This window comes from Athene cunicularia (assembly GCF_003259725.1).
Source record: "Athene cunicularia isolate RWA chromosome 4 unlocalized genomic scaffold, athCun1 chr4_part2, whole genome shotgun sequence".
NCBI lineage: Eukaryota > Metazoa > Chordata > Aves > Strigiformes > Strigidae > Athene > Athene cunicularia.
Window position 1 is genome coordinate 3,515,060 of NW_020799099.1, and position 25,573 is coordinate 3,540,632.

The 25,573-nt window shown below is 39.2% G+C and overlaps 1 protein-coding gene across 1 annotated transcript in view; it reads right to left on the reverse strand.

The window, feature by feature from the left end:
- SPATA5 (spermatogenesis associated 5) overlaps positions 1–25,573 on the reverse strand; it is a 202,729-nt gene that overhangs the window by 149,484 nt on the left and 27,672 nt on the right. Inside the window, exons 11-14 of the mRNA XM_026847883.1 lie at positions 25,373–25,527; positions 17,297–17,506; positions 5,867–5,920; positions 5,362–5,441 (exon numbers count right to left, since the gene is read on the reverse strand). Of these exons, the coding sequence (XP_026703684.1) occupies positions 5,362–5,441; positions 5,867–5,920; positions 17,297–17,506; positions 25,373–25,527 (499 nt within the window). The remainder of the gene's footprint in view (positions 1–5,361; positions 5,442–5,866; positions 5,921–17,296; positions 17,507–25,372; positions 25,528–25,573) is intronic.

Consider the following 25,573-nt stretch of genomic DNA (forward strand, 5'->3'; position numbering starts at 1 on the left):
GGGGTGGGGTGGGTGGGGAGTGATAGAGCGACTTGGTGGATACCTGGCATTTAGCTAAAGTCAAACCATCACAAACACAAAGCTTCTTGCCTGAGCCAGGTGCTAAAATCGTGTCCCTCATAAGTATGGCACAGGGAAAGTGAATTCCTTCCATGGATTCTTTGTTTACTTTCTTTTGCCTTTGCATGAGTAATATTAGGGTAACAATACCTCCTCCAGGTCTACCACTGGTAATTTACCCTTTGCAAGGTGGTTTTCTGATAAGAACCTCTATCCTACCTATTGTCACTTTGCTCTAACCCTGCAGGGCAGCCCATAGGTTTCATTCTTAGGATGCAGGACACTGACTTCCTTCATGACAGAGGCTGCCGATTACACCAATGAATTTGCATAGATACAAAAATGCAACAGTATGTTCAAGTGTACAGTGTAGTATGTGCTACAGTGTACAGTAGAAATATATGCTAAAATGTTCCACAGACAGACAATCTGCTTTAAAAACAGATTGATCACAGTCCGTTAAAAGCAGAAGTGACAGTACAGAAAAAAAGCTGCTGCTCTTCACAGCTTAATTTAGAAGCCTGAGGGCCTCAAAAGTTAAGACTGCAAATATTTTAATACCTGAAGTGAAAACAGTATGGCTTTCAGAGGTTCTGTGCATTTTAAATTGTGGTTGAGGAATGTATCTATCCTTCCACCTCACACACAGGACAACTTCATTGTATCATAGTTTCAGGGGATTGGTACCAAAGTCCCAGCACTTTGCCACTTCTACTCTCACTCTGAAAATGTTAGCATTATTCATCTACCAACTTGTTTTAGCCTCCATAAGTCAAATGCAAGGCACTCATTTTGTCCCTTGTCTTTCTTTTTTCCCCACTTTGAAAACGGAATTTATCAGTGTCTTTCATATCAGTCTACAACATTTCCCATCTTACATTACAGAGATTTGCAGTTAAAGGGGAAAATGCTTTGCTTCTGAAAAACAAGAAAAGGAACAAATATGTCTCCTGTCCAAAAATCCTAAAAATCCTACTTATATAAACAATGTCCCATTTCCAAAGCACAGAGATTTCTTAAGTTCAGCAAACAGACTGTCTGTGCTGCATTTACACAGAGCCCCGTTCATTCATCACTTTCAGGTCTAATTACCAAGCCATTTCCCTCTTGGCAACCTCTAATGGTCAGAAGAATTAGGTTTTACATGGTCAGGATACCAAGGGATAACAAATACCCATAACTCTTTGCAGCTGAGCAATTTGTAAAGTCTCTCAAGCTTTGTCTGGGTAAGGGATTACTGCAAGGCAAACTTTCCTCCTCATGCACTGCTGCATCTGGACCAGTCCTGAAGGTCTCACTTCAGCACAGCCTCTCCTACAAAAAGTTGTAACATCTTTCAGAAGTAAGGAGTAAGAAAATGAAGTTATAACCCACTCATAAAAGCAAATGTTGATTAGAACCACAAAGCAGTGGAAAAGGCTCCACACCTCACATAGCTCACCTCTTACAGTTGATATCCAAGTGGAGATCAGTGATGAGTGGTGTTCCTCAGGAGTTGGTGTTGGGACCAGCGCTGTTTAACATCTTTGTTGGTGACACAGGCAGTGGGATTGAGTGCACCCTCAGCAAGTTTGCCAACAACACCAAGCTGTGAGGTGCAGTTGACATGCTGGAGGGAAGGGAGGTGATTTTTCCCCTCTACTCCGCTCTTGTGAGACCCCATCTGCAGCACTGTGTCCAGCTCTGGGGCCCCAACAGAAGAAGGACATGGACCTGCTCGATCAGGTCCAGAGGAGGCCACGAAGATGATCGGGGGGCTGGAGCACCTCCCTTATGAGGACAGGCTGAGAGAGTTGGGGGTGTTCAGCCTGGAGAGGAGAAGGCTCCAGGGAGACTTTATAGCGGCCTCCCAGTAGTTAAAGGGGGCTACTGGAAAGGTGGGGGAGGGACTCTTTATCAGATAGGATGAGGGGATTTAAACTGAAAGAGGGTAGATTTAGGTTAGATGTAAGGACGAAATTCTTCCCTGTGAGGGTGGTGAGGCCCTGGCACAGGTTGACCAGAGCAGCTGTGGCTGCCCCCTCCCTGGCAGTGTTCCAGGCCGGGTTGGACGGGGCTTTGAGCAACCTGATCTAGTGGAAGGTGTCTGCCTGTGGCAGGGGGGTTGGAACTAGATGATTGTTTAGCTCCATTCTACAATTCAAATTCCCTACCAACAGCCTTCTTCATTTGCAGAAGTGTTTCCTGTGCCAATCACTGTTCCTACTCAAAACTCATCGTGACACTTCTAACTTTCTACCCTTTCTTCTTCCACTGGTTTTTTATCTATTCCTTAGAATCAGTTACAGTGAGTGCCTCCATTTATTTTTTGTAGTCAGTCCATTCAAACACTAATTTTTTATTTTCACTTCTCTCTAAACTTCCTCTAACATCTCAACATAAATCAGAGGGAAAAGTCTTCCAAGGGCGCTAAAGTGCAGCGTAAGAGAACAAAATGCAGAAATGAATACAGATCAGATTATCTTTCTGTCTTCACTATCAGATTGGAAACTCAAGTCCATTCAGAATTACCATCTCATCTTCTTGCATCAAGGACCTCCAGACTTCTCCATCAAGCAACTTGCTCCTTCTTCCTCATAGGTGCAGGATTATATTTTTGTAAATTCTCTTCAAGGCTGGTATGTATCCAGCCCACACTTTCAATTCTTTGGTTAATATACATTATATGCCTACATGCAAAATTGCAATGGGAGTGTGGACAGACAAGAAGAAAAAAACAGGAGTTTATTTCATATCGACAGAACTTCTATGATGACTGTGTAAGAAATAATCTTTTTAATATATATAAATAATTTTCACAGTGGAAAATGTCAATTAATATAATTTTTTCCTGACTTCAAAATATTATTTCTTGTAACTAATAAATGCACATTTTGTAAAACAAAACTGCTACACATGACAGTTACATTAGGTAAAGTATTAGATGTATTACAATTATGGAGTTATGGCTTGGAAATGCATAGTAAATAAAACATTGTGGCATATCTGAATGCAGCTACAGTGTTTGCCATGGAGTAATGACTTATGCAGTGACAGTGACTCCACTACATGATGCAGAGGAGGCTCTAACAAGAAAATTCCTTAGCTTTCTTGATCTACCTCTATTATAATTAATTACAAAATCTATTAGTTTGTATGTGCCTGCTCGTGAGAAAGAATTGGTTAGTGATCTCTAGAGAAGGTTGGGAGCATAATGTTTGTGTTCTAAACCCACAAGCTTTAGTTTTATCTAAACAAGTATTAATGGGTTAATGAATACTTGGCAAACTGCTTTGAAGAGCAAAAGCATTAAGCAATTACTCAATGTTATTTCACATCTGTATTTCAGATCTGAACTATGCATAAAACTACTCTCACAACTTAACAGTTTAGGCTTCTCTGTATCTCTGGACATGTCCTGTTAGGATAGGAGAGGTTACCTACACGGGAGATTTGGGATGCAGCTCATTCTGCACAAAGCCCACAGAATCCTAACAAGGATTTAAACTGAGAGGAAAAAACTTTTACAAAGCTGTATCACAGTGTTTTTCACTGCCAGGGCAGAGAAAACTAATTCAACCAACAGAGGGAATAGGGAGACAACATAAACAGGTGTTTCCTTGAAAACTTCAGTATGGTTAGTAATAGTACAGGAAATGGATCTCCAGAGGCCACAAATCGTTAGCATCTCTAATGCATTTGCAAATTCCTACTGTGCAAAGTCAGCCTGTAAAAAAAGGCCATTTCTAATAAGTGCCTTGTCTGGTTTCCTACACCATTTAATTTCAGATGAATTTTATGAGAACTCTGCTACATGTTTTACCTCCCATCTGGTTCAGATTTGACAATGAAATATTTGTGTGTCCCACCCTGTTCTTTTTAAAGCTCTAAAACCAGATGTCTCCAGCACAACACGACTGCAGCAGGTCATACCACATTCTTCAGCAAGCTGTGCCAGGCCTACTACCCCCCACAGACAGTTCCAGGTAAGGCAAAATTGGGTTGTTTACTCCCTAAAAGAATAAAGCAAACAAACAAACAAGCTCAGCACCTCTAGGGCACTGTATGAAAAAGCTTATTCTTCCAAAAGTTTTTACCTTGATGAAGTAGTAAAAACTGAACACATTAAGAATTGCAGCAGAGGGAGATACTTCCCCTCCCCCCTCTATTGGCTTGATTCCAGCACACATTTTTGCAACTTCTCCACTGTGATAAGCATGCAGGTGTTTCAGTGTGCACTGCGGGGTGGCTAGCATTTCTAGGAAGCTTACAAGTTTTATAGTTGTATATATTGTGTATGAAAAGAATGCTGATGAAGACACTTTCTAACAGATTTTGCACTTTCAGTAGAAAACGTGTTCATTTCTTAGCAGTTTTACAGAGAAGCTCTATGTTGCATGTGATGCCACCTCCTATAACATAAACAATTTGTGTCACTGAAATATCAGACTGACACCTTTTATCCTTTTCTGCAGACACAGATGGCCCTTTTCCAATACAAAGTAATCTGTATGGATGCCGAGGTAGCTTCTTTTCCAGAAAAATTATGAAGTTGTGATGTGCCTTTTTAAACTGGACCAATACTTTCTACATGCACATATTTGATGTTTTTTTATGCAAAATAAAACAGAAAAAAAAGTACTTACTACAAATAGTAGTATTTTCTAAGAAAGACCACTTAGAGAGCCTGTCAAATCTTAAATACTATAGTAGCAACTAAAACCTACTATAGGCCTCCTTCAGACAAGAGCTGAACATCTCTCGGAATCATTACAAAGCAGGATATTAAAAAAACCCATTGTTAACTACTTGCACAATAATCCCTTTTTAATGTCACACATGAAAGGACATAAGCATTCCCAAATCTTTTCATGAAGTTTTTCCCAGTCTGGTGAAATGTTTAAATGTCAGTGTAAATTTAGGTATATGAGTAGTCTCCTTGGAAATCCGTGTTATATAGCACATGATCATATTGTTTGCTTGATGAAGACACTATATTAGGCCAGTACAACAACCCTGGGAAAAGAAAGAAGTTAGTTACTGGAAATAAATGCAAGCTAAAACCACAGAAAAGAGCCAAAGGGCATGAGAACCAGTAGAATCATTCCTGCTAATGAGGTGAGAAAGGAGGAACTGCACCAGTTTACCTATTTATGCCAACTTAAATATGCTTGAGTAGAAGTCACAAATGCTATCCTTCTGCATGTGGAATGAATATATTTAAGAAAATAATTATAGAAAGGTAATGCACTTGTGATTGCACAATGTAAGAGTAATTTATCAGAAAATAATGTCTGTGATTTTTGTAACAGGATTACTTACTTTCCCCTTTCAACTGCCAAGGCATCTATTTCATCAAAGAAAAGAATTGAAGGAGACACTGCTCTGGCTTTTCTGAAGATCTAGAGAAAAAACAATGAAACACTCAGTTTTAAGGGATGGAAAAACTTTTACAGAATGCTATCACCCCCTGCACACCTCAAAAGCTACAGAGCATCACAGAACAGACATAAGCCTTGTTATCTTTTTTTTTGTTCTTTTTTTTTTTTTAAAAAAAAAAAAAAAAAAAAAGCTCCACAAAAACCTAGATCTTTTACAAGTTATTCATGATACTGTGCTATGAAGGCTTATAGTGAAAGCTGCTACTGAATCCCAAATTTGACATGCATCACTAGGCTGAGGCAGGAAGAAGTTAAATAACACAAAATATCCCTTCTTCTTTTCTTTTTTTAAACTTAAACCAGAAGGAGTTTTAAGGTAACCTTAAAAAGATAAGAATTTGAATGCCAAGAAAGCTTAACATAAAACATAGCTTGCCCCTTCTCACCTCTCTCACTGCTCGTTCAGACTCACCAACATATTTATTCATAAGCTCAGGGCCCTGAAAAGTAAAAAAAAAAAGTTTAAGAACATCATTACATTTACATAAAAAAATGACTGAGATGATCTGCCAGTGCTACATTACTGTTACAATAAAGTTTGAGAATTTGACACTTGCAAGCCTTATTTGCGCATTTTTAGACTTACCTTCTACTGTACCAAGTTTTCCTCCATTTGTTATAGCACCATGCATGCAAGTTAGCCGTCTCGTCATAATACTTTCCTAGTACTTTCATGAAAAACGGAATTAACAACAACAACAAAAAGTCTTTGGGTTCTTAAAAGTTGTTGGCTCAACAGCAGCAGCAAGGGGACTACAAATCAGCCAGAAAGATGAATTACAGAAAAGCATTTACTTGCGCTCTCAACAGGCATCCTGTCCAGCCAAGCACCAAAACAGTGACTGAAACCAATGTTTAACAGTGCTTCTTTGAACTTGACAGTTTGCAGGTCCAAAAGGAAGAAGCTGCCATAGTAGTGCACCTGAAACCCATCCACGAGGTGCTCCATCCCCAGAAAGAAAGCTGTTCAGTGTCTTAGTTCATTCACATTCCTTCTCCTCTCTGCTGAGACTGCCAAACACGATTATTAGTGCCAGCTGCTGCAGTGCCTGTTTATACTCACAGCCCTGTCCACTAGGAACAGACTGGAGACCACAGGGTCAACGTTCAAGTCTTGAACAAGTACTTACAATTATAAAAAGTAAAACAATGGAGAATTCTCAGAGTATTTTCTGTTCTATTATATCCTGTAGGACAGGCTGCTTAATGTTTCCTAATGGGACTAAGATTCTCGTGGGATTGGTAACAACTCACTGACTTTAGCATGGTTTGCATCAACATTGACCTGCAGCCACAACCAAAGAAGATTATCCACTGCCCTGAACAAAAAAAGCCAGTGGCTTCAGCCTATTTTCCAGCAAACAGGTGTCCTCATAATTTCACCAGCAGTAACAACATCCTCCTCCACAGTCAGAAAACTGAACAACCTTCCAATGCTGCACTATACTATACTATACTTCCTATACTGCACCGCTGCGAGTACCTTCAGGTAATGATTGGCTCAGAGAGGTAAGGCAGCTTTAAACAGCAGGTATGTTAGAATTAAGAATGTGTGGCAGTTCCACATTTACACATTGGCAGCTAGACAGCTTCTGTTACCACCCTTCCTTGAATGGAACTGTCTGGACTTCGTACCCGGATCAGCAGAATACAGATTCACTACTCTAAAGACGCAGCATAGTGTTTTTTGCAGCCTCCCCTCTGCAAACTCCTTTCCAGTCTCGCACTAACAGTTAAATGCACTGACTTTATCTTGATGCTGGCACCATTGAAAAGTACCTGCACCTACATACGGGGGAAAAAACATACTCTAAACAGAAAAACACAAGTTATCCGGTATTGGCAAAGCATCTAGGCTATGCCACTAGTTTTATTTATTTATTTTCAAAGAGTTGTCCATTATCCAAAGAACCAGGTGAGATACTGCAGTAGCCAGGCCTAGCGTACCACACAGGTAAAAGCAGTGGTATAAGGGTTGGAAGAGCAGCACTGCATGCCTTGCCCATAGGACATGTAAATGACACAATTGGCAATGCTTCCTTTCATCAACGTTCACCCTTAAAGGAACTGCCACAGTAGATAAAGTGTCAACTGCAAGCCTTCAACAACTTCAAAATTTGATTCTGTTGGATACTTACATAGAAATATAATTTTTCAGACACATAATTAAGAATGCAGGAAAGAAAGGGAGAAAAAACAAGGAAGAGAAAAACACAAAGCCTATTCCTACTGTTCACTCTGGACACCTAACATGAGAAGCATGCAGCAGTTAGAGCAGAAGAGGCTTGCAGCTCAAAAAGACAGCACCCAGCTGCTCCTGGCCCTTGCCATTCATCACGTTCAGTGCAGATGAGGAATCTGATAGCACAGGTCTAACAAATGCTTATGGAATGAGAGCAGTCTTCTCTTTCTGTCCAGCTTTCTGTTAAACTGAGCTCATACACTGAGAAACCTCTGCAGATTCTACCCACAGTTATAGATTTCTTTTACTTACTTCTTGGAGCCTGTGGATCTTCTCTTTCATGGCCTTATTCTCACAAGTAATCTTCAATCACATCAGTATTCTCATGGAAACCAACATCATATACATCAGTGCCAACAGTGCACTCTTCTAGTATGACACAACATCAAATAGCCTGACATTTTCTTTTCTTTTGGCTGAGCACAAAAAAATACTTAAAACCAAAACTACTCTCTTTGAGCTTTAAGGTACAATATAATTTCAGATGCTTGGAGTTTTATTTTTAATTAAGCATTAAAATATGATCAAGGCAACATCAAAGCAATAAATACTGTTTAAAATGTTTCCAAAGAGAATTATTTTGAATGCATGGTTTTGCTGTGAGCTTTGACATGAAGTTTTTCTCCATTTTTCTCTTCATTAAGCATGAACTCCGGGTGAAAGACCACTATGTGTTATTAATGACCCGTGCCTCTTCAAGGAGAACTTTCATGAAAATTGATTTGAAGGTCTCCTAGTTCACCACTGATGTGTGATACCAAAACTGGTGTTGAGAACCATGGGTTCTACTTCAAGCAGCTTGGAAGTCTCATTATACATAGCAATAAAGGAAAAGACTCCAAAGGAAGAGAAAGCACACACAGAAAAAGAGGAGGAATTGGTATACATTTCATCTCATGCAAACACTTAAAACCACAACACAAAAACTGGAAATGTTCAAAGAAGCTGGATGTAGAAATTGAACTGGGTTAGCTCTGGTCCCACCTCAGCTGAACCTCTGCCTCGCCCTGTCTGCAAATGGTCTGTCCTTCAGCAGAGAGTCATGGCAGTTCTTTCAGAAGATAGATCTGTATGACAAGCAGTCTTCAGACCACCACAAAAATCACCTGCTGGACAGCTAATTTCTAATTTTCAGAAAGCTCACCTTCTCTTTTTAGGAAGGTTGCTTTGAAGTTGGAGGCCACTCAAATTCCAGGAGGATGGGGTTTTTTTCTATTTTTCAATGCTTTTCTAACACTTTAAAAATCAAATTACATGAGTCTGACTTAGTCAGCAAGTTGACATTTGTTGAAACACCATTTTTGGCCCAGAGGTGAGCATAATGATTCCTTTATAAATTGTTTATAGCTGTTGATATACTGATCAAGAGTAACAAATGGTCCAGCTTAGTAAATCTGTTCTCTTCTGCAACAAGCCACCTTCCATAGGAAGAGACATGAAGAAATTAAACCTGTTCCTTCTGGTCATTTGCATAATGACTCCAAAACCAGCAAAAGATTTGGAGCAGGAAATTGGCAGAAGTCATTATAGTTTACCCATGCATATAAGCATACCGTTTGTGAGCTACAATCTGCTAATTCAGGCCCTCTGTATACTGTTGAGTTTTGTTTATTCAGCCTCAGAGTAGAGATAGTTTCCAGGTATGCTCTGTTTAAAGACTATCCAATCCTCATTTACAAGATGCATTCCCCTTGTATCACGAAACCTTCCACTTGTTTATGGTCTAGATCAGGTGTTGATTTTAAAATTATTTTTAAATAAAAAACAAGGAAAAAAAGAATTCTTTACCTTTAAAGTATGAGCAGAATAAGCTCTTGAAAGATTAACTGCACAAAATATAAAACCCTTGTATACAGGCTGCAACATGAGATAAGCTTGTGTACACCTGGTCATGACAGAAGTTCTCAAAGTGTTTTTAAACTGAAAGAGAAACATCTGGTATCCCTGAAGTTAAAGAGTAGCAGTAATTTTTCCAAGCAGTGCTTAAAACCACTTGCAGATTTTTTCCACCTGAAAATACTGGGGTAGCGACTTTCAACTGATAGGAAATTTAGTTAGTGACTTTCCTCTATAAATCATTTCTATACTATTTTGACAATCAGATAAATTATGCACCTATGTTTGTTGAGTCAGATGGACACAGCTCCAGATTACTCCAGCATACAGCTCAGTCTACTCTCTCCAGAAACACTGCCATAACCTCACGTGCAGGCTCAGGACTCTAACACAGACACCCTAAACTATGCTAGCCAGAGAGTATTATTCATATTTTTAAAATATCCAATTAATTAGAGAATTTATATCACTTCCTACAAATTATTACTCTACAATAGATAATGCACAATTCCTTCTCTGTCATGCTCAAAGTAGAAATGATCAGACATTAAAATATCAGTCATAATTAATATTGATTTCAAACGATGTATCTAGAAACTGAGCTCGGTACTGTGAATCTCAAAAAGAAAAAAAAAAAAAAAGATGGGGGTGCCAAAATTACTTTTCAACTGTTCACAATGTATACCTATGGCATTCATCACCCACACTCGGACATCTGCACCTGAGTTAGACATTCACACAGATCTGGACAGACAGACATCTACCTCACAGATGCAACACACCTCACTGATGTGCTCATTTCTCATCAGACTGCAGGAAAAGCACAGCCAGCCAGAGGAACACAGACAGTCAGGGGAGCGAAGATTTATCCCACCCCTACCAGTACATCTTTCATGGAGTTAAAACCAGCATTTTGGTTTTGACCCCACACCTTTTTTTAAAAATTCTTTCCAATCCCATGACAATGAAAGTAAAATGATCTACTACAACAACATTAACTGGCTTGGAAGAGACTCTGGAATTAGCTACTTAGTTTTTGATACTGTAATCTTAACAACAAAATGCTACCCCATCCCTACCACAGTCAAACCAAAGCAACGTATGACTCAGGCTGGCTGCAGGAAAGAGAGTTAACAAGGTACACAGTGAGACTTCCTTTATTTTAACAGTAAGGCTATTTCTAACGCAAAGGTTGTACGCATGTGATTTGGTAATTGGTTACGCTACATAGAAAAATATTTGCTCAGAAAACGCATTATATTTGCTTGTTAAGAGTAAAGCCTACTACTTCTCTTTCAATGCTGTTTAATGATTTAATCTGCATCACTCACAGCTTCTCAGCACAAGTAAACTCCAGGCTGAGTGCCGCACACCATTTTAATCACTTCCTCTCCCTCTGCCCTGCATTCCAGAGGACCTTAAAAACTTTTCTGACACCTGTCTGGTGTTTAAAAAAACTCCAACAGGTGCTTGTGGGTTCCAAAGTATCTAAGGGAGCAGGCTGGCACCCTCAGTCCTGGCAGTGAAGTTGCTAAAAGCAGCATAAGTCAAACTGCAAAGGCAAATAGCCATTTTCTTTATTGGCATGCCTCAGAATTCACTTGTTTGCCATTTGCCTCAACTAGCAAACTTTAATGACAATCTTTTGAGGCTTCTCTACACAATACAGAAGAGAGTATTTGTAGCATGCAATGAACTGACTGGAAACATTGAATTAAATTCACTACATGCACCAGCGCTTTCAGAGGGGGCCCTCTTCATCACTCAGGCATAGCTGCCACTCAAATTCACCAGGATTTTCCATGCTTACGAAGCACAGGCATGGCAGTATCAAGTCGGACGTGAAATTCTATCATGACAGAGTTGAAGCAGATCTAAAAATAACCCATCCCACTCACCTGCCGCATCTACAGAGAAATCCCTTTACAAGTCATTCCCGTTCATCACAGATTTTCAGTACCTGTTCCTATTCATTACCACTTTTAGCTACAGGCTAATGAGCTGCCATTCTCTACTCTGTCTAGGATCAGGCTTGGCACCATTGGGGCAGTATCCATGTAGAATCAAAATATCATAGAGCAAGACAATACAAAATTAGACATCCGTGCTGCAAAATATATTTGGCTGCTCACACTTCACCCCTCCAGCAACACCACACACTGCAATTGCTACTTTTACCAGATTGGTAAATTTGAAGAGAGAGAGAAACTAAGTGCTAATAAATATTAATCTTGTGAAGTAACTGAAAAAGGACAAGGAAACAGAGAAAGGATTATCTTTGGATCATTTTCTGCCTGAATATTCATTTTTGGGAAGCTTATGCTAAGAATGGATGAATGCCTTATTTTACTTTTAGTTGAGTACAATACACAGATAGCTTCAGGATTAAAAGAGTTCATTAAAGTATCTCAAATTGTTATCCCTTGTATAAAATGTTATTTTTCAAATACAGTTAAGTTTCACTATCTGCCAATTAACAAGTTACTGTAAATGTGTTCCTATGGACATTTGTCCTATGGAAAATTTTTGGAAATTTTATCAAATGTTTGCCAGAGTTTCTCATAAAACCGCACTGCTTCTTTATTTTTCATCTTAAAGCACCAAGCTTTCTTGTTTCATGCTTCTGCCCACTAAAATCCCCATTAATAGGCTAAACTATCTCCCCAAAATTCAGTGACAGTTCCTCACAAAGCAAAGCAGTCGGCCTTTCCAAGCCTCATTAATCTGCTTGAGCTGTCACAGCCAAGAGCTGAAGGGAAAAGCAGAGGAAACTTCAACTGGAAAATATTTTGACATAATTGACCCAGATGACAAACTAAACTTAAGCACATGTCAAGCACAGGGAGTGGTACAAAAGCATCGGCGGGGTCATACAGGAAGTTAAATCAAGCCAAGGTGAAGTCAGAGCTCCCAGAACACTGTATATTTTTGTAATTACTGCTAATTCAAAACAAAAAAAAGTTCTTTCAGCCCAAGCTCTTAAGTAACAACAAATAAAGCGTCAGGAATATTTTCAAACCTTTCCCCTGCCCCAACCCATAGCTGAAGCTCCTAATGAATGCAAATAATATTTTACAACACTGTAGTACAACATCATCTGTACCATCAGTTTTCTTAGTGTTAATGTCCTTAAACACTACTTACTGTCACTGGTGGGTTTGGATTGTTGTTTTGGGGTTTTTTTTAAGTGTTGCTTCATCATGTTTACAACAATTAGTGTGTCTCAGCTAAATTCCAAGGGGTTTAACCTTTGGAAGCCTAAATTTTCTGAAATTTTAAGCTGCTTTTTGTCACTATCACTGTGAGTTTTTGCATTGGTTGTGATTTTAAACAAACAAATATTAAAAAACACTAAACAGCAAGAGGAAAAACAATGCTTCCAAAACCATTACAAACATACAGAAGTTACACATTTTTTCTTGCTATTTATTTTGTAAACTCTGGTAATCTTCTTGTTGGACAGAAAACCGAACTCAAAGTCCCCTGTTGATATAATCCTGATCAAAAGCCTCCTGAAATTAGCAGAAAATCTCCCTCTGGTTTTAGCAGGCTGAGTAAGAAGGTAATGCAAAGCAGAATACCATTAACAATGTACCTTCCCTCCACTATGGCAGCATCCCAAGCTTATGGGCAAGTCAAGGGGCAAAAGGATTTTCTGATTCCTGTGGCCCTTATGGTACCATCAGCTAAGGAACACACTATAACTGGGTGATGGAGTTTACCTGGGTAGGTACCGTGATGGTGCCTCCCAGCCTGACAACATAAGAGCGAACTTCAGCATTCATTTTGGAATAGGTTAAAAATAAAAAAAGCACACTTGTTTTTATTTGGTAGTGAAACTAATTACCTACATACCACAATGAGAGAAAAAAAAATAATAATCCACATTCTCTGTAAGTTGCTTCCCAGGAAAGCAACAGAAAATCCATGACGAAAAATAATACTCATTAGATTCTTAGCACAATATAATGAGACAGGTTTTCTTAAGAATAAAATTTTTAAAACAATCCAAGAGGACAGTCATAACAAATCTAAATAAACTAAGATTCAAGACAAATGCAAATATAATTTTCTATGTCATACAGCAAGATAAGGAAGTTTCCTCCAAAAATATTCTTAGCATGTCACCATAAAGTCTTAGTGGTCTAATCAACATATGCTTCAAAACAGTAGAGATACCCACAACATAAACAGTCAAAAGAGAGGAAAAAAAGCCCACAGAAATAACAGTGACAAAGGGTTTAATTTTCTTCACGTTCAATTTCAGAAAGCTAGATGACATCTAAAGCAAAAATGTCAGAGACAGCTGTATATAACAGAGATGTGTCATCAGCCTGGCAGAAGCTGAAAATTATATTCCCCATCCTATTAATACTGGTAGGTTCAGTATCTGTATACCGTTTTCTTTTCCTATTAGTAAAAGAAATGCATAAAATACATTTCAGAAGAAAATTACTAACTTTGGGGCAAGCACAAGAGTGTGAAGAAGCACCAGAGTATGTATAATAGAAGGCTGACTGAAATAAGAATCCAACTAGATCAAGAAGTATTGATGTCAAGGCTGATGTTCAATCCTGAAGAATGAAAAAATTATCCTAATTCATGTATCCATGACTGAAAAACACTGAAAACTCTCCACGAAGTTGAGAACAATTCAATTGTCTTTTTGTAAGAGAGGTTTGGGAGGGGCCATAATCAAAATAACCACTAAAACCCTGAAAAGCCTCAATTCTGCAAGACATTTAGAAAAAAAAGTTGGTAGAAGGGAGCATGAAGAGCCATCCCCTGCAAAGTGGTTGACAACCTCCTCCCCAGTAAATTTAGCAAATATATTGTATTAGAGACAAAGGAAGTCAAGTGAAGGAATAAAAATAAACGATTCCCCTTAGGAATTATATGCAAGATTGCTTTGTAAAACAAACCAACCAACCAACTGCTTTTCTCTGGAAAAGCAAAGGGTCACTGATCTTGATGAAAATGTAGCTATAAAAAGTTTTGGCCAAATATCAAAGAGCTTGTTTACAAAAGGGCCACATTCATTGTAACACTAACCATTCAAACTTCACAATAGATTTCAGGAGAGAACAGGATGTAATGTCAAACATCTGTTATCACATTATTTTCTTCAGCTCCTCTGCTCAGAAATTATGTCTAGACTTCGCCCATCTTCCAAACCTTATTAGAGGCAAGTCAGACATGGGCTGGAGGCTGTGCCGTTTTGACCGTGCCTCATACAGCATTATGACAACCAGCCATGTCCAAGACACACGGAAATGTCACATTTTAACAGATTACGTATAACCCCGCTGAAGTACCTCATTTAAGAGAGCCAGCTGTCCAAACTGCAGACATTGCATAGACACATCTGGAAATGAGTGCAAAGCCTTCCTGGAGCCAGGCTGAGATAGGGCTGATACCTGTTGCACCCAAGCAGGACAGACAACTTAAGACAAGTAGAGTACATTCAGCACTTCCCAAGAGAATTGGACTCACTCTGCCCATGTATCTTAAATGTAACATGCAGACATAATAGGTCCATCTTCCAAAAAAAAAAAAAATAAAAATCACTGGACCAAGTAAGCACTGCATGTCAAGTACTTGATTTCCTCTAAGGTTTCCTGTCCGCAGTCCATTCTCGAGAAGGACCCAAAAACCTGAGCCACCTGAATTATCCTGGAAGAGTACACATATCCTACAGCCTGTACAGCAGACACTTTTCACCAAAATTACTTATTTGGGGCAGGAGACACTGGAAGGAAAATGAAAGTCTGAAAAGTAAGTTACAAAGAAACACTCTTCCATTTCAAAAAGCCTGATATCAGTTCCAGGGACAGATATTTCAGACATAATGCAGAAAACGGGAGAATTAATAGGACTATAAGCAAGAAAAGAAAAATCCCCTCTGTCAAAAAAATCCACCCCAAACACCAAAAAATTCATCTACTTTGGATTTATTGCAGGAACACATGCAGTGGAAATTAATTCATGCCTGTTGTGCTTTAAGAAGTGCTACACAGGCAATGATGTTTAACACATTTAGTACATGATGGATGTTGCCTTTTCTGTCCAGGAAGCAAATGTGAAGTTAGAGAAAGTGGGTTATGTTCCCTTCCTGGAGTCAACATATCCAAGGCTGGACATGCTCCAGAGATGTGCTTCTTGAAACATCTGTACATTCAATATTCAACCAGTTCCAGGCCAAGGGATTTAAACTGACAGAGAATAAAAGGCAGTTTCCCCAAGCCAGCCACTTCTGCTGCAGCTTGTCAATGTCACAGGCATTTGCACCATCAGAACTCCACCGGGAAGAAACACTGTGTTACTGTACAAAAGCATTTCGTATCAGTGAACCTTTGGATAATTCCTATTCAGCATAAGCCACCTTTTACTTTGGACAATTAACTGCATCAGTAAAAATGTCTGATGGAGTCTGCTGAATACAGGATAGCAGCAATGTTCAAATTTTAACTGTTTTTTTTTCAGACTGGTACCTTGTTTCACCACCCTCTCAGGCACCAGTACTTTGGGTGAGACAAAGGAATGTTTTCTTTTAAGCAGCACAGGAGGAAGAGGTTACCTTGTTTACCAGTAACTCTGAAGTACAAAGAATTACTTTGTCTTTATGGAAGAGGCAGTAAAGGTAGCGTTTAAGGGCTGAGGTTTTCAAGGCTGCTCTGGTTGATGTGACCGTGACCCAGAGGCCTGTCTGCAATACCAGGAAGCACAGGCAGTGAACGGCTGCTGGCTTCAGGGTCAGTGCAACTGCCTCTGCTCCCAGACAGAACAGGATCCAGAGCCACAGTTACAGTGTGTCTTAAAAGATAGGCAGAGGAGGAAGCTGTGTAGAAACTAACACAGAAAGCTTTTGAGTAAAGAGATGGTCAACAGACAAGAGTACGTGATCTTACTGCTGAGGAGATACTTATAAAATACTTAAACAAATGTTTTTTCTTGCACTTCATTAACATTCTGACACAGCTGCATGACTATCCCATGTGGAATCACTCTACCGTTTTTTTCTTCCTATGCATTGAAGCTCAATATCATTATTAAATAACTTCCATTCATACGTTTTCCATACAACCCACAGTAATCAATTACACTGATTCATAGGCAATGAAATCCAAAATTTTTCTATGAAGTGTCTCTTAATGCTGAGAAAATATCCTACTTATCCAAGAGTACTCCAAACAACTTTTTTGCAAACTTTCTAAAAATTGATGAACTATTTCCCCTGAAAAAAGGCAAATAGGGCAAGAAAAAAAATCTGTAGTGAAACATGAACAGTAAGATAAAGACTTTCTGGAAGAATGAAAGGGAATGTAAGAAACAAGATGATAGTATTTCCACGCAAGCCAGTAACAATCACAGTAGAAAATCTATCCACTATCTAGAGTTGTATTTCATTTATACTGGTTTAAGAATTTCATTGTTTTCATTTTAAAAAAATATTTTAAATAATGCAAATAATTAAGGTGTCATTATACAGCTTACCCACTCATCCAATATGTAATTTCTATGCTATCATAAAATAAATAATAAACTTTTTAAAAGCATGCAAGAAAGCACTAGTCCTTTTCATAAGAAAAAACAAAAATTACTTGCTATTTACAAGGTGTTTGCTGTAGTAGATATAACAATCAGAAACACTAAGAACCACTGGACTCTAGCATGGGAAACTGGTAAACTATTAATTGTTATGCAGGAGGTTAAGAAAATGTAAGACTAAATGGCCTACCTTCACTGCCAAGAAGTTGAGACCACTTTCATGAGCCAAAGCTTTTGCTATCATTGTTTTTGAGCACCCAGGAGGTCCATAAAGCAGCACACCTTTTGGAGGCTGAATCCCCATCCGGATGAAGGAGTCGGGATGTTTGAGGGGCCATTCAACTGCCTGCTTCAATTTCAGCTTGACATCTTCTAGACCTCCTATGTCTGACCAAGATACCTGCAAAGCAAACCATTTTGTTGAATTCAGACAATGGAGCAACACTATTAAAAAAAGAAAACAAAAATGCTCTGTAGAATGCATACTGATTATTTCATTAAGTTGTTTTTAATGAGTTGCTTCGTCAAAAAGCCTTTTTTTAAACAAGCAATTATTAATAGTCACACAAAGCAAAAGGGGACTAGACTTGCTTTATGCTGGAGGATGTCAGTAAAAATATTCTCTATCTACTTCAGAGGTCAATAACAAAACGTCAAAAAATAACAATAAAATGACAGCATGATCATACAGGCAGCAACAGTTTGCGTGATCACTAGCAAAGTCACGACTCAGTTCTCTTGTTTTTTAATGTGATGCTGATGCAGAATTTGAGATTACTTTGGTATCTTCCCTGAAGCAAAGGGCTGTATGAGCTCAAGCTGGTTTTATTTATAGCTGCAGAGCAAGGCCCTGATCCCAGCTGTATAATCCCACTAGTTGTGTTAGAAGTTTTGGGGGTTTTTCCACTTGCCAATACTATCACTCCCATACAGGACTTGGGCACTGGAAATTTCACTAGGAGCTTGAGAACAAACAATCCTTCAAACAGACAAGTATCTAAAGAAAATAAAAACAACACCCAAAAAAGCAACACTTAAACCCAACTGCAGTTAAACAACTGCAGTTAAACTTGCTCTGCTGAAGACACAAAACAGGCTTGTCAGACATACATCAGGACAGAACTAATATGTCCTACCCAAAACAGCAGATGGATATAAAACCTGCTACACCTCTTCCCACACTGCCATCAACAAGCCTGAGACTTTCCCCACATCCTCCAGCCTGTTCTTTGTCCTGTCACCATCCATTCCCATCCACTTTTAATATTAAACATGTCAAGACGTACCTAAATCAAATCATCTTCTGCCTTAAAACACTCTTCCAAAAGTTCACTAGACATAAATCACCCTTCAGCTCTGGGAAGTCAGCTACACTTGAAAGGCAAACAGTGTATTACTGAGAGGCAACATATTGCGTTTCTCCTGACTTGAAAACTGGTGTCACTTCATGCCTTGTCCCTTTTGCTGTTTTCCTGATACCAGTACACAGAGTGGAAACTAAAAGTAGGAAGTCCCTGAAAGAAGCAATTCAGTCTACTACTGAAGTGGAAGAAAGAGGAGCATTTGGATGTGGTGCAAGCACTTTTGTGTAAATCCAAGCAAACTGCAACCCAAAACTTCTCTTTGATTGTCAGTCTCTGACATAGAAGAAAAATCACAGAGACGGTGGAGAGCAAACAGCTAAAATCAATACACATGGGTCAACCCCTCAGAAATATTCTGAGTTTGAAGGCTAAACGGAAGGTGAGGAGCTGCCGATCTGCTCCCTGCAGAACATCACCTCTCTCACACCAGGAATATGCTACAGGAACTCTAGGAAAAAAAACCTCTTTCTTTCTCTTAGTGACCAAAAGCTTCTGGTTCTTAAATATCTACTTTATAAGCCTTGGGGAAGTATGAAGTATGTAGAGTTGATCACCACTGCCTACTAAGAAGGATCTGAGAGCAGAGGAATCTGCTAAAGGCAGGATTCCCTTATGGAAAAAGAAAAAGAAACACAAGAAAACCAGTAAAAGTCAGCAAAGTGAAAACTGAATCAGACACAGCAGAGCATCCTAGCAGCAGGGGGAGGCAAGATTTTAGCAGGGGCATTATCAAAGCAGCATGCCACTTGTGGTAACTTGCAAGCCAACTTTTGCAGCCTGACAATATTCCCTTCCAAAGTGCTGCTTTGTGCTACAAGCAAGACAAACTGCGCAAATCGTATTAAAGGAATGGTAGCAAACATGAAAGTGGGCTCTGCATAAGTCTCTAGTCTTGAAACGAAAGCGTATGAATTCAACAAAAACAGTAAAGGGAAAAATTCCACAACACTATGGAAACGAAGGGGGAAACAAAAGCATGAATTCCTACCACCTAACTTTAAGCTGGGTATCTTGGCCTAACCAACCCAGTCAAAAGGGACAGAGAGACTTCTCAGAGCAATGTGGCTTTGTACAAACTCTCTGTCAGAAGTCCAACAGGTGGTCTCACGTTCAGTTTCTCACTTTCCTTTAGAGGGAACATATGGCAACCAATTTAGGTACCTCAGTTAAATGTTTAAAGGTAAGAAGAATTCTCCCTTCCACCTGAATTTTCACAATAAGAGACAAAAATCCAGAGATAAAAATCTGCAGATTTTTAAACATAAAAGTTTATAAAAAGTGAAGACGTGTGTCAGATACTATATTTGCATCTTGTCACTGTTCCACCCATGCAAACCACCCCTTTTCCTTCAAATTTCATGGTCAAATAACATAATGAAACTCAGGACAGTTAATCCCAATCTTCTCTTCTTCTAAAAGCTGGTGTTTCTAAGTCAGATATGAAACAGTGTCAGTGTTTTAAATTTCATTATTAAAACACCTATTATAATACTATCACTACAACCCTTAATTCTACCTAGCAGCTCTGTAAACTGCACAGAACTAAATCCTGGCACTTTTAAACAACTTCTTCTTAGCGAAGAAGACATACATGAACTACTTCTCATTTTTCAGTATCAATCCTTACTCCTATGTGGTAAAGCATGGACAAGTCCCCTGTACTCCACATTCGTGAGGCCACATCTTGAGTATTGTGTCCAGTTTTAGGCACCTCAATATGAGAGAGATCTCGAGGTGCTGGAGCGAGTGCAGAGGAGGGCAACAAAGCTGGTGAAGGGCCTGGAGAACAAATCCTATGAGGAGTGACTGAAGGAGCTGGGACTGTTTAGTTTGGAGAAGAGAAGGCTGAGAGGAGACCTCATCACTCTACAATTACCTGAAAGGACATTGCAGAGAGGTTGGTGCTGGTCTCTTCTGACAGGTAATTAGTAATAGAACGAGAGGGAATGGCTTTAAACTGCAACAGGGGAAGTTCAGACTGGACATTAGGAAATAATTTTTCACAGAGAGTGGTCAGACAGTGGAACAGGCTTCCCAGGGAGGTTGTGGAGTCACCATCCCTGGATATGTTTAAGGGTTGTTTAGATGAGATGTTGGGGGATATGGTGTAGGGGAGAACTTCGTAGAGTAGGGCTAATGGCTGGACTTGATGATCCCAAGGGTCTTTTCCAACTTCAATGATTCTGTGTGATTCTTTGAGTCATTCCTGTCATCATGTCTTTCTAGCTAAACAAAGATTTTGACAAACATGAACAAGAACTTCTTAAAACTAGTTAAGCTATTGGGAATTCCCTGTAACTTTCACCAACAGAAGGCAAAATCCATTAGCAGTACTTTGCACAGACATAAAGCGCCAGAGGGAAAACACCTAAATGTTATTTTTACCCTCTTGCATATATTCAGACTACTGCAGAAGACTTCTGAGGCATTATTCAAATTACTTTTCAGACCCACTACATGTCATTTAACATCAACACAAGTGATAGAATTGTACAGAAAAGGTGAAGTAGGGCCACCTTACATAGGTTGTTTTTAGTAATCTGGAGATTTACTCAGATTTTACTTACATTTAAAATCAGAAAGGAAAGAAAAGGAAGAAAACTGGGTCAGGACACACAAACAGGGCCACTACACGTGAGCTTGCTCATTATGAGTTAAAAAAGAAAATTATTAACTAGTCAAAAATTCAGTTAACTTATTTAGAATTTCTGTAATACAAGGTGTGTAATTCAAGCAGCAATGGTGTTAAAAGCAAAAATAGGTAATAAAACACTACCTTCACATTCTGGTCAAGTCCTAAATCCAATAACAAGAAAACACTCAAATAAGAATTCTTTTAAATTCATATAAGCTTGGAAGAACTAGGTGGGTTGATCTTGTACACAAATCCTCAGTAACTTCCTGACTACAGTTAACACAAACTCTAGTCACACATTCGGACAGCTAGTTATGCTTCTTTTACCTGCACGTGAACTCAGAGGAAAGATATTGCAACACAAGCAATGAAGTGTGATATTCTGTCACTGTGGAAATGGTTTTAAAGACTAGCCTTGGGGCTGAGCTTACACATACAAAGACAGTGCTCTGCTACAGTGTGTAAGACACCAAAATTTCATTACTGCCATAATCTTTAGCTCTCCCCAGGTCAACAGCTCAGAATACGATGCAGAGCAGCAACTCCCCAGAGGTTGTTAAGCAGCAGCAATAAAGAAATAAAGCAGACATGCAAAGGATGTCTCATCCAGAACCTTTTGGCTGCAAAGACACAAATTTGAGTGTTCAATTACAGTAAAGGGAGTGAAACAGGCAAGCAAAACCCATAGCACTCTACAAAAATTTCAGAAAGACCCATAGGAGAGGGAGGAACAGCAACTACAGCGCAACTCTCCAAAGAACTGGAGTATTAACTTCCTGATTTATAATGTGCATCCCCTCTCCCCTAAATCCCTCCTGTAGAAAAAGCAGCCTTCTAAAAAGTTTGTAACATATAGCAAAGTTCAAGAAAGGTTCTGTAAAAACAGAAAACAAGATGCTACCTGGAACCAGGCAGCAAGTATTTTGCATTTACTTTGGTCACAGGCAACATGCACAGAAATTCTAACTCAAGTGGAAGAACAACAGAATGCAGAAAGGAGGAACACCAAAAAAAAAAAAACAAAACAAACCCAACCAACCTTAAAAGCACACAGTGGCACCTCTGACTCCAACAGCTCCTCCTGCACACAAGCTCACTTTCTGTCTACTGCCCCAAAATCACTTCATTTTGGCTGTTTTCCCCACCAGTAATTTTAAGTATGTTTGGAATTAAAAAAAAAAAGCTCAATTCATGTCAATGACAAAACCCCTAATAATTAGCACATCATAGAGCACTTTTCAGAAGCAGACTGCACAGCATGCTATAAAGGTTATCAAATATCCTCAGACACCAAGTGACTTGCTCCAGGCCACCCAAGTCACTTCTAATATATCTCCTTGTTCTTTAGCTACAAGTCTACACATTAAAACCTATTCCAGGTTTTAAATATAACAAAAGACTGCAACAGTGCAATTTAGCCTAGCAGCGTTCTAAACAACCAAGCAACTAGTGCTCAATTCTAGGACCTAAAAAGCAAAAGACTGACTTTACAGCCTACTCAAAATTCTGCAAATTTCAGAGAACGAGCTCTGTGTTGATTAAACAATTTGGAGTTCATGGTAAAAAAAGTAATTATTTTCATTTAGCATCAGAGATGATACCAGCTTCAAAAAAACCCAACAGCCCACAAATGGCAAAGGTGTCACAACAATAAGGGAAGGAGCCCTTCAACCAAATTCATTTACATGGGGCGTTATTTAGAAGTTACTTTGAACTCTTCTCATTCAATTGACACATGGCTACTGCAAAGTAATGAAAGATGAAAAAAAACCCACCATTGAAAAACAAAAAGTAAAAAAAAAAACAAAAAACCAAACCACAACACAAAAGTCTCAATTTCAGCATGTATGTCAACTGTTTTACTTGTAACTAACTTCATAGCCCAAAAGTTCCATCCACACCAAGAGGGTTGCCAAGTTGAATATCACCTCTGTGATAAACAGCAAAAAAGTGTGTATTATTAATGTAGCTCAGACTTCTGTCTTCTCTTTGGAAAATAAAAATAAAAATCTCATAGCTGATCACTTATTTAGCATTTGAAGTTATTTTTAGCAAGGAATTTTTAGACAACAGTGTTAAGGCCAGATTTCAAAACATGAAGGAATGTAATCCCCAATTTTCTAACAAACTTACCCACACTGTTAACTGTCTGGCTGGAAAGCTTCTGGGGCAAGGAGAGTAGGGGAAGAAAATTTTATCCTTACAGACAAGGTATCTGGAGATTAATCAAGATAGGATGATTGCACAAAGATACATTAGCCAGGAAAAATAAAACCAAAACACAAGTTTTAGGTTTCTTGAAAAAAACAGGACTCTTGTCTGGTTCATGCTTTCTGTTTTCCACACACTCAGCTATAATTTTTACACTTTGGTAAGAAGTTTCTTCCCCTGCACTGCCATCCCAGACACCTAGCTGCAGCATAACCAAGTTCCTTCAACTAACCCACGGACTTGAGCTGATTTAGGGCACTTCCCCACCTCAAATACAAATAGTAATGGAGTAATTAGCCTTGAGTCTGGTGGTGGTGTTACAAACCTGGATTTAGCTACTGTGACTTTCATGGACAGCTCTGTCAGTATTTCCAGGTATTTAGATTTCATCTGAGCATGCACAGGTACCCTTGTTTTAGTAAGATGGTAGCTCTGCAGCCCAAAATAATGGTTAAACGGAATGGCAGCACCTCAGTTGGCAAGCAACATGGGAGAACAAAACCTGTTTGCATCTGGTCCTTTAGACTCCACTTCAAACTCACACGAGGCAGCAAGCAGATGGCCTGAAATATATCCTACATCTTCACAAAATAGGCATTATTTTGTAAAAAAGCAGGTCCTGTCAGCACAAAAGGAATCTGCACTATGTTGTTATCTTCTCTTCAATAAGGAATGAATTTCAGTAGTATTCCAGGGACTCAGCTGGTGTTTAACAAATAAAAACAAGAGACAATCAAGGAAGCCACTGGCAGGATGGTTCATTGGACAACAGGAGCCTGAGCAGTAGGCTGACCTGGATTCCGAACAGATTTTGTGCAGTACCTTGAGTTCTGTGTTTAATGTGCTGTTTAGCATCACTCCATCTGGCTCCAAATGGATTGGCATGTCTAAAGACACAGCACAGTGATAGTGACATGAGTCCAAGAGCCAGTAGCACAATAAGCAATGAGAGAATTAGTAACTCTGGTTCTCAGCAGAACTAATTAGCCCTTGTGGATATTGATGCCACTACAGCATTTCCAGGAAAAGCTGTCTGGGGACAGCCCAGGCATTTCCACCCAGCACTTCACTGCACAGTGTGGACTCTTAACAAGCCAAGTGTGATATCCGAGCTGGCTGTGTGCAGCATCCTGTTTGCAGATTTTATTTCCCATTCCTATAGTTTGGGAATAAGGGTCTACAGTTGTGCAATCTAATTCCCAGATGACTCATCTTCGTGCAATGAGACATACATGTTTTCTTCTAGGGCTTGGGGATCTGCTGAGAAACACCAGCACAATGGCTTGCAGAATCAAGATTTAATAAGAATACATTTTCTTTTGCTGAATCTTAAGTCAGATCAGAGTCTCCTTAAACCAGATCAGGTCCCCAGCCCAATTTATGTTGTGTTTGCTACTGAACTACTATAATACATAACTGTGAGGGCAGTGAGTGGGGTAAAGATGAACCTTGCATCACCCAAAGAACTGTTCATATAATGATAGCCCCTGTCAGGTAGCCACTTGGCACTGATAACCTACCTACCGTATCTACTTCTGCCCTCAGTTAAAACCCTCTAATGCCACTGAAGACGTTCAAGCTACAGTAGTAGCTGCACTTAGAATTAGTCAACTGCTTTACATAAAATCACAGCAGTCAATCTCTCCACAACTTTGTTTTAATACACTTTGGTTACAAATGCTAACAGTTGGTTTCTGCTTGTGCTTGCTTTACAAAAGGCTCCAGCTTTCACTCCAGCTATTCAAGATCTGCTTTGAGCAGACATCTTAAAATTTTTACTCCATTAATCCCCTCAGCATATAAAAATACAGATCAGGAGATATACTCCTGCATTGCCAACTCTTCCTAAAGCATTAGGAACTTAAGCTTCTGTAAATGGGTCTTCAAAATTATAGTTAAACAAATATGCAAACAAAAAGATGATGCACAATATCTACTGGTAACTTCAGGCTCTCACTTCACAAAATTCCTCTTTTTGTAGGGCATTTCAACACCTAACTGCAACTCCTAACGTGGCTCTAACAACATTACTAACATATTGCAAAAAATAACTTACTTTTGGCACGTCAACTGCCACCTCTCTCATGGCGCTGGGCCTGACATCATTCATCCCCTGAAGGAAGTCACTGAAAGCAATCATCACTGACCCAGCCACCTCGTTGTCTAATAGGTTGGGTCTTTTCCCCAGTGCTCTCCGCAATGCGTATAAACCTATTAAACAAACAAACAAAAAAAACAAACAAAAAAAAAAACACAT